A 10710-nucleotide genomic window follows, 5' to 3' on the forward strand; every position below is an offset into this window, starting at 1 on the left:
GTGTTTATCCCATTCCTCACCTCTTTTCGCTTTCTTTCAGAAAAATTAGTCCATACCACAGTAAAGTTTCCCTGCAGTCTGAAGACCAATCATCTCACACTGTACAGCCAGACTCTGTGAAACAAGACGGATTTGCCACTTGGGGAATTGCTCTATCTTTATACTAACCACATACCAGTAAGGTTTGACTGGAAATTCCTAGGTTTATCGAGTATGTGTTGGTTTTAAAAACAAACAAACAAAAAACCCACATAAAAGAAGAAATCAAGAATGTCTTTGCATGCAAAAGGGAAATTACTAACCTGCTTTAAGTGAGTACCATTTCTTGACATAGACCTGCCCTTTTGGAAATCCATGTCTGTGGGTACAGACTTTCTCATAAGTAGAAACAATCTTACTCATAAATCATGATCAAAAAGCGAGAGTTTTTTAAAATGGGAAAAGGACATTAAGCCAATGATTCCAATTTCTTCCCTTTCTACAGCAGCACAGTTCATACGGGCTCACAGTTCACAGGGACTGAGCACAGCTAAGAAAGTCCCTGAAGTGCAGTGCTACTTTAATGAAAATGGTAAAGTACTAAGTATTTTAAAATACTGAGTTATTCCACATTAACCTAATGAATAATTACTTTCACTTTGGAAGCTGTAAAAGAACAGCTCAAAAAAGCTGAAAGTGTGTTCAAAAAAGCTCAAGTTGTATCCAGATAGAGAAAAATTAAGATAGATGACAAGGCAGATGTGAAAAGCACAACACATTTGTGAAGTTATAAATAAAATAATCTTTTCCTCAAACACACAAGAAGCTGAAGCTTACCAGAGATCTGTACTGCCAGCAGATAAATATAATATATATAAAAGAATCACTTAAAGACGATACAGCTGTAGCACAAAGACCTAAATGAATGTACAGTATATATAAACTTAAAAGGTCAGGCAAGGATAATACTGTGGAGCCTTAGCACAGAATAAGGTTGAGCAAGCTGATAAAATGAATAGAAACAAATCAGCAAAACCAGATCATATTTACGTAAAAGTTTAAAGGGAATTGGAGTATGAAGCTGTGAAGTATAGCTAAGATATCTAACATACCAGATAAAACTTTCTGTAGCAGAAGGTGAATGATGTAATACCAACATCTCAAAAGTACTCCAGGAAGGACTCAGGGAACTAAAGACCAACAAGTCTTACATCCATACTAGGCAAACTGAGGGGGAAGTAAAACCCAAAAAACCACAGACAGCTTAAAATGTAACAGTTTTTGTATAGCGAAATACATTTCAAAACTCTGCCAAGTTGTCAACGTTCTTCAGAGTCACTGAGTATGCAGTAGATCCAGCTTACTTGGAATTTCGAAAAGCATCTGACAAGATTACTTACCAAATAAAAGCTAGAATTGGATAAAAGGAAAGAGGAAAATCCTCTCAACGTTTAACTCTCAGTTAAGGACAAGAAAACATAAGTAGGTGAGTGGTTTCCCCACTAAACAGGGACCATCAAAGGAGACTGATGTTAATAGATGCAAAGTGATGTACAAAGTGACTTCACACTAGTTATTAACATTAGCAAGAAGAGATCTTGGGGTTGTAACAGACATTTCTATGAAAACACCAGTTCAGTGCTCAGCAGAGGTCAAAAAAGTAAGCTGAAAGGGATTACTAGGAAAAAAACATGGAAGATATAAAAACTCTTCACACCACTCTATAAATCCCTGGAGTGACTGCATCTTCAGTGTTGTGTATTGCTCTAGTCTGCATCTCAACAAGGTTACAGCATACATTACACGTACCAAAATAGACTGGGGGACCTCAGCCTGGAAAACAGAAAACTAAGGTCTATAAAATATGATAGATGTCTATGAAATCCAACTGCACAGAGAAAGTGGAGAGATGCAACAAAGTTATGAGTGACTGATTCACAGCAAACACAGGAAGGCGTATTTTCATACAATGCTGTGGATTCTGAAAGTTAATTCTGGTGCAAGAAGCAACAGGACAAATCGCACAAAGGATAAAAAAAAAAACAAACAGTAATATTAAACACAGTGATACTTTCTTTACCTTGTGTTAAACTGCTGAAAGAGGGGAAGCATGATGGGAAACAAAACATAGCTGCCACTTTCTGGCACTCTGTCTAGGTCTACATTCAGCAATGATTCCAGTAACAGACAGGAACTAGGGCAGACATTTTTCTAGTTGTAAGCAAATACAACTCTAGAACCTGCTTACACCTCTCTCTTAGATCTCAATAAAGATTTACTTATGCATTATCCAAGTTTATTTTTCAATAGAATTCCTTTCTGAAGGAGGGAAAACATTTATAAACTCTTTTTCATTCACTTTCCAAGCAACACATCATAGACTCAGTAGCTTCCAAATATCTTATGATAAACCACCCAAAAGTCAAATTTCGATGTTCTTATTCTCTTGCATCTAATGCACATAATGGTAAAGAATAGCAGGAAGAACCGCACAGCTGACACTTAGAGCTATTTAGCTAATAGTGAAAGCAAGAAACTGATGAATACTCAGACAATATTAGCACACAAAGATGCAAAGGCAGACAGACAGACATATTTGGCTAATCCCAAGTATATCTTATCAAGCTCAAAGTACAGACAAAAAGAGTAGAACTGATCTCTACTAACTTGTCTGGGTGTCACCACAGGAGCCAGATGTGCCTGGAAAGTACTCCTCCGATCTGTGATGGGGTTTCCATGATGTATGGATGGCAGCTCTTCATCTACTAATCACAAACAAGGAAGCATTTGTTTTCTTTTACGAGTACGGTAACAATGTGTATGGCTACTTAAGTAAAGAATGTCTCAACTTCAAAAAAGGGACTTGTTAAAGGGAAGTACACAAGATAACATACAGAACCACCAAAAATATGTTGGGTTTTTTTATGATTGTTACTAATCTTTATTATAATTTTAATGTTACTAATTTTATTCAAAAGCTGAGTAGAAAACCAGAATCTTAAGGCCTCTCTCTTCTAAATTATTTCATCAGAATTAACAAGGGCATATTTTTTACCTTCTTGACTTTCAGATGTAATGTAATTGAACATTTTAATCGGATCTTCTTGAATGGGCTGATAGTCTAGGAGAAAATCACCTCCATCATCTTCATCAACTTCTTCACTGGTTTTCTTAATATCTGGTTCTATTAAGATACAAGCAGTAGAATTCATTACACATTTTTTTGCGAGACAAGACAAAATTTCCAAATCTTTTTCTCAAAAAACTTTGGCTTTTCAGTTCAAATAGGTTGTCATTAAAAATTATGAAATGCAGAATAGCAACATTAATTACAACAAAATCCAGAAATTCATAGTCCAGTACTAACTAAAATCTTCCTTAGAATTAGGAATACAATACTTATGCTACGGGATCCTTGCATGATGTCATCTGTTTCAATACTAATTAACAGTATTTCAAAGAAGAAAAGAACAATAATGTTTACCATTTCCATTAAACATTTACAATGCTATCACTAATTTAATCTGAATTTAGAGACCAAAATAATCTGATGTTTCACAAGAACTCCAGTCATTTATTGGTCATTTGGGGAAAAATGTAGAGCTGATGTTCAATGCTACTTCACGAGGTTATGAAATCATTATATTTGAAACATCTCTCTGGACATGTTTCAAGCAATCTGGGATCCCGAAAATCCTATTTTCCTTCATGCATAGAACATACAAAATATAATAGTCAATAGCAAAAGAGTAAATATAACACACAGTGCTCCGGCAACTGGATTTAGAGGGAATCTACCATACAGACTAGTTAATATATCACAATCTAATTTCTATTTAGAGGGTCTATGATGTGGTGATAATGCACTTTTTGTAATGTAGGTATTTTCCGTAAAAAAGCAGAGGGGTGATATAGCAGGCTCAAAAGGTCTAGAAAAACCATTAGATATATTAAGTAGAAGCCACAAGGGTGCTGTCAAAATACCCAACAAACTTCCAATATTGTCAGTAAAACTTTCCCTTTTCAGTATCCACTCCTTTAGTCATGTTAATGAAGAATGAATTTTTAAATGTCTGTGATGTAGCAACAAAACACACAGTTTATTGAAAGACTAAAACTAGACCTTTTCATGAAGCAGCACTGAAAATATACTACTTTTTTCTCCTCTTCAGTCTTTTATTCCTCATAGGACTAAGCTAACATCCACGATATAGAAAAATACTTCTATTTCTTCTTGCCACAAGTGCATGCATGTCACTCATGCATTTCATAGCAGTTTAGCATTTTAACGCACAAAAAACCCACAAAAAACCCACTACTTTTTGAAAGAACAACTGTGAATTTACACAAACCCTATCACTATAAGAGTAACAGGAGAAGAATCACTGCAACTCTAGTGATGATGTACTTTTCATCCCAATACAGTAAAATGCAATTAAGATGGAGTCCTTGGTCATTTGTCTGCATATTCCTCTGAAGCTTATCTTCTCTTGAGGCTAATCCCAATCCTCCAAGAGTGTACTCAATACCAGTAATTAATTACTGATATGAATGATTCCTTTGCAGAACAGAGGATAATGCATAATGTACCTGCGTGCAGCACTCTGCTTTCATGCAAGTAATTTAATTTCTGAGAGAACTATAGACCTTGTTCTAGTTCACTGAGGCCATCCTCCTCCTTTTTTTCCTCTACTGCTTTTTAAAAAGAAAAGCTATCACTGTAAAACAGTAAGCCATGACACCGGAGACTATTGTTTTCTGTTATTTAGATCCAATACAAAACCAGGCATAAAGCTTTAACTTGTAATGAAATCTTACTTTCCAGTTGAACAAGAAGTAAACTGAAATACTCGGGTATTTTCTGAAGTACCTGGATCTGATGACTGTGCCTTTTCTATCAGAACTTCTCGTATCTTCTCCACCCATAAATAAAGTATACTTTCACCAAGGTTCTGTCTGGAAGTTAAAACTCACAGTGAATGAAATCTGCAAAAATGATTCTCCATTTGGAAAGTACACCAAATAACACACAGATTTCAGACACGCAGAAATACAACATTATCATCTAGTGAGATAAAGAGCTTAGACAGGCTTGTGGAAAATTCTGCCAGTAGTTCACTGGGTGAAACACATGATATCTGCATCATTACATACACTCTTTTTTGGGTTTTGGGGGTTTTTTTGTTTGTTTGTTTTTAAAAAAAACAACAAACATTAAAAGCACCAATGCTGGAGGAAAACAGGCAACTGACAAACATTCTGGACGCTAAGGAAAGAGAAAGCAACTGTGAAAAAAGTAAGTTGGACAGTCCTCAGTATTTTCAAAAGAAGGATGTCTAGCCTTAGAGCTTGCTCCGGATCCATTTTCTCTACAAGAAGTACTGTACTGCCAGCAGTGAGCTCCTTCAGCTGCTCTGTGGCTGTAGGAGACCCTTCCGCTTCATGTTTGGGAGGGCGGCTCTTCCTTGGAACAGCCCCATTTCTCTTTCCCCTCAAGCAGTCAGTACACACACAGCAGAGGTTGATCTCAATGGACTGTGATAGTAGGTCACCGGCAGCAGACACAGTGGAGCATTGGACTGATATGCTAGAGTTTGGGTAATAAGCAGTTCTATAGGACAGGGAGGTAAGGATTTAGGTTTAGGAGTCCTTAGTCAGGGGCACAGGTGTGTATTAAGGTACTAGGAGAGGATGGGATGAACACATCTTTTATGGGCATATTCAGAGTTAACAAATGCTGCCTTAATGAGCAGCAGGATCCAAACAACTCAAAATATATTTAAAATAGTGTCCTGAAAAGTTGTCTTCGCAATTATATTTTAATACGTTTATGAATTGTGCATGTCTGTCTCAAACACAAAACTAAAGATTTAGGGCCATAGGTAACTCACGGTTTCTCATTAATTTTATTCTTACTGCCACTATCTGGGGCACCACGTAAGTACATATCAGTGACAAAATGACATTTTTAAACTCTTACTTTTCTCAAAGTATACAGCACTACTGCTGAATACACTCAGAAATTCAAACAAATATACTTATTTTAACAAAAATATTCAAGCAAAAATAAGGAATTTATAAACTTGTAGCTCTGTCTTCAAAATCTGGACAGACTCCAGAAGAATTCAACACTCTGATTTCATGCTGTTTCTTATCATACAGAAGGACTATTTTAATACATGAAGAACTATATTTGTTTTAATGATGGAATGAAAGAGATTAGACAATGAATAAGATTTCTCTGTTTTGTGCAAGTAAATAGCAATTTCTTCAGCTATAACCCAATTTCAATTTCTGTTTATTTGCAAATTACACTTAGTCTGAAAGGTTATCTTTCTATGCTGCTATTTTTCTTATCACTTGTGTCTAAGTCATGAAACAAAGCTTTCTATCGAATAAAAGTCTTACCAAAAGAATATCTAGGAAGAAAATAAAAACCAACAAAAAACAAACCCAAACATTTGCTACATTTTTTAAGAACTTTGGGACTCCCAGAACAGACTTGTGATCTATAATTATCCACTTTTTCCACCTCCTTAAGAACGACATAGTGATTGACAGTACAGTTCATATTGTTTTAGATTGCAGAACTATACAATTTACATCACGAGGGACTAGAAATCCGGTAAAACACACAATGTAAATGATGCACAGGACCTCTGTTTATCTGACAACTATTTAGACACTGGATAGATAAAAGGCTTTCATAAACACTGTGCACATCAGTGACTACTCCGGAAGGTTTTTAAACAGTTTAAAATGACAGATATGGCCTAAAGTACAAACACATTAATTTCCCGATGAACAAACAGTAACAAGAGGAGATCAGCCATGGCTCTGAACAGCAACTGATATAGACAGAATGGAGCTGCAAGGGACTGATCTAACCAGCACAATTTAAAAGCCTACAAGACTGCAGGGGGTAGGAAAAGAAAGAAAAAAGAAAAAAGTGCTTCACAACCACACTACTTCTCCTCACGGTCCTCACATGGCAACATGCACCAGACGCTCAGGACATCTGAAGAACCACCTACAGGAGCTCTACCTCTGGTAGAGACTCCAGCAAATCCTATGAATCTGGACAGACTTAAAGACAATTTCTGTCCTCTTTGCTCCACTGAACAACTGCAGTTAATATGATCCCATAGAACTTTTCACCTAAAATGCTTCTGCATTTTTAACACTTCAAATTCAATTTTACTTGCTTAAATTATCTGTTGCTTAATTAGAATAAAAATCCAGTTAATCAAACTAACTGAGTAATTAGATAAAAAACCCTCACGCAAGCTAAGTGCTCTCTTCCTTATTTTATGACATTAAAAAACATCTCTTATGCAACATGTTCAGATTTCAGTATTTTGGGCATGATTGTGCTTCCTCATGACATATTTTCATTTAATTTACTTAATATTATCTTTGGGATCTGAAAGAATTACATAAACCATATAAAATTACTACATTTACTACTCCAATTTCACAGCAATTCAAAAACACGTGATTTGGGTATTTCTAAATGTTCCGTTTATTCTCATGCATTCATTATGTGCTGTTAGTTGCACACTGTGATAATAAACACTCCACTATGTTACAGATTAGTTAATAGATTCTACAAGTGTTTAATTTGTTTTAAAACCTACTTATCCCTTAGCTAGCTTTCAAGAAAAATTGCTTTGCCACTTACGCTCTAAGACACGAACAAACGTTTTCACATCCCGCACTTTAACATTCAAATGCGGAACAGGTGCAGAAATCTCATACTTCATAGCACCAATTCATAAGCGATCTCATGGATTCTAAAGGGAGCCTATTCTATTAGGAGTCAAAATGAAGACTCTGTCCTTACAGAACACCAGGTTTGAACAATATAAAAGCAACTTGTCAGAGTTTAATACAATTTGTTCTTGCAAAACTCTTACTAAATACAGGGCATCTTTAACTGTTAGATTTATAAAAGAAACTTGCTGCTTTATGGCTATTGCAGCAATCACTTCACCACTACTGGTTTACGCAGGTACTTCAAAAGCATACATTGAGCAGGGCATGAAACTGAAAATACATTGTCTCCTTTTACTATAGTCCACAGTCTCTAACTTACACATATATTTCTTCCAAGCTATTTGCTAGTTCCACATAATCTTGTCCTCGAAGCCAAGGGGCACTAGAATGAAAAGAAATACAATTAAAATTGTGCCCATACACTGATCCCAATATCTCAACAAACATTCATTTTGAAAAAAAGGTGATAAACATTTTGAAAATAAAACATTACCAATCGTTCCCACTTAACAAGATTCCAGTTGTAAACATCTTGGTAAAAGCACCATCTCCCAGTTCTCCTTCAAGACTCCTAACTTGGGTTGCCTTTTCTTACCTCAGGTAAGAAAGCTGGACTTGTTTTTCATGGTAGGCCACTGTCACTCCAGACTCACCGTACATATTATCAGTTTACATTTCAAATTCCTTCAGCACCATAATACCTATTATATTTTGAATGACTCTTCAGTTCTATACCTGTACCCTCCCGGTCTCATGTTAAACTATAAACTTTCCCTCAAGTTTACCAGCACTACATTGTATTGCCTTGTCAATACTGCTGACCAGAACTCAGTAGGTATGTTGTGTGTCATGCCCTGCAGGTCCCTCTGTCATCCAAATCAGGGACCTGGCTTACACGTCTCCATTCCCAACTCATTTACACGTCAGGAGACAATGGGAGAGCAGGGGAGGAAAATAAGATGGCACATGCCATGGCTCCATCCCAACAAGAGTCAGTGCTCAGATGAAAAGCATGCCTTACAATCAGAAACAAGGATCCAGACAAGAGGGGTACACCCAAGGAAGCGATGAGACATCACTGTCCACCACAACAGGTAGCAGCCACCATACCTCCACAGTCTAATTGTGGCCTTGCCACAAAATAATGTGGCAAGAGTTAGAGTTGAGGGATGAGACCAAACTGTCATAGGGAGCTCTATGAGGCTAACTCAGGAGAAAGAACAGAATATTCTTGCTGCAAACTTCCGCCATCCCCGGTACACTTTAATTCAAGGAGGCATCTTAACTAATTGTTTACAGTGTAAGTTGAAATTTAACAGTAGTGATTCAGAAAAGAAACACAAATGTTTGAAAGAAAACTTCACTTACTTTAGTTGATAAATAGGTGGCTCTGCAGTTGGATATCCTGGCAGCAAAATCACCTGAAAGAAATTCAGGATGAGTATTCACTTGGACCTACTCCTCTCAGCTAGCTGAGCTTTACTGATGGACTCTGATGTCAATCACTAGGACTGCAATCAGTGTTACAAATGAAGAAAATAGTTGGCTATGTTGTTACAGAATGACAAGAAAACCTGAGTATCTGTATTTAGGATTCCAACAATAGTAATGCACACAAATATTATATTTCATGGTTCAATTTTTGTGGATGCAGTGTCATGCAAAATAAAGTGCAGAAGAAATTTGAAAGGAGCTGCATACATGGTTACTGGACTTCTTTAAGTGGCACTGCACTTCCATAAGTAGACACTTCAGCGTTTCTTCCACTAAGTAAACTTTCTGTTTTCAGTTCTGTAAAGTAGCAAGTTATTCAATTAAGTTGATCGAAAATTAATTAGTCTCCACACTCTCCAGAAAGTAAATCTAGAAGCAACTGCAGCAGATTCACTGAGGTGTCCTACATAAAGTCAATGTAAAAAATATTTTTAAAACTAGTCTTTGGAGAAAAACACTGAAATTCATTTTTGTCAGGTGTGGAATTAGGATATGTAACTACTGAAAATACCACAAGGACACTGATGTGTCACAGGAACAATCACTGAGAAGTCTACCACAGATTCCAATCCAAAAGCTCCTTAATCCATCTGAGTAGATAATGAATCCTATTTAAAAGGGTTTCATGCAGGCACAAGATTTTGCCTGCATCAGTCCAACTGCAAATTCTATGCCAAACTCCTTAACGTCACTATACCTGCAGACAGAGGGTCCATTTTGGTTGATCCAGACAATCATTAATCTTAATGCAATAGATTTTTTCATCTTCATCAACAACACACCAATCTTCACCATATATGGATGAAAGGGCTTCAATTTCATCAATCTAGAAAAAGCATTATGCAAAAATAAATAAATCCCCCAAAGCCCACAGTCTTGTGTGCCAATCACAGTTTTAAGTCTTGCTCTTCTACAGCTTATTTACAGATGTGACAAGATTCACTACAATGGAAGGCCATAAATACTGGGGAGCCAGATCCCACACATCAGCTTTTGCATTTCTGTGGATAATCCTGTAATTCTTGGCAGTGACAAGGCGAGCAAAGTGACACGGAGCCACTACAACACAGCCCTGCAGCTCCCCGTCAGTGCCGCTCCTGCTTGGGCCATCCCCTTGCAGGGAAAAGACCCCAAGGCCTTGGTACTAGCTCTTACTGAGTAAGAGTGAATAAAGTTAACCAGTAAATTCCCATTAAAACCGGAGAGCCACCTTCCACCTAGAAATTAAACATCTGAAATGGGTCTTCACCCCTTGGTGCCTGCACAAAGACAATCGCTGCCACTTGGACAGGACCGCGGGCATGAAGCTCCTCACAAGGCCGGGGTTCACCAGAAGCCACCTAAAGTCACCGATTTCGACACGGCGCTCATACTGCCTGCCCCAGGACTCCGCGGCCCGGCCCGGCCCGGCAGGACCGTGACACCCCGAGCGCACAGGCGCGGCTCCCCGCAGCGCTCCCC

The 10710-nt window shown here is 37.5% G+C and overlaps 1 protein-coding gene across 1 annotated transcript in view; it reads right to left on the reverse strand.

The window, feature by feature from the left end:
* Nucleotides 1–10075, reverse strand: part of IMPACT (impact RWD domain protein) — a gene marked incomplete at its 5' end in the record, with an annotated part of 18913 nt that extends 8838 nt beyond the window's left edge. The window contains 6 exons of the mRNA XM_009695654.1: nucleotides 2647–2744; nucleotides 3035–3163; nucleotides 4850–4935; nucleotides 8075–8137; nucleotides 9124–9176; nucleotides 9947–10075. Coding sequence (XP_009693956.1) covers nucleotides 2647–2744; nucleotides 3035–3163; nucleotides 4850–4935; nucleotides 8075–8137; nucleotides 9124–9176; nucleotides 9947–10075 — 558 coding nt within the window. The remainder of the gene's footprint in view (nucleotides 1–2646; nucleotides 2745–3034; nucleotides 3164–4849; nucleotides 4936–8074; nucleotides 8138–9123; nucleotides 9177–9946) is intronic.
* Between the last annotated feature and the right edge of the window lie 635 nt (nucleotides 10076–10710).

The sequence above is a fragment of the Cariama cristata genome, unplaced genomic scaffold (genome assembly GCF_000690535.1).
Source record: "Cariama cristata isolate BGI_N322 unplaced genomic scaffold, ASM69053v1 scaffold13202, whole genome shotgun sequence".
Classification (NCBI taxonomy): Eukaryota; Metazoa; Chordata; class Aves; order Cariamiformes; family Cariamidae; genus Cariama; species Cariama cristata.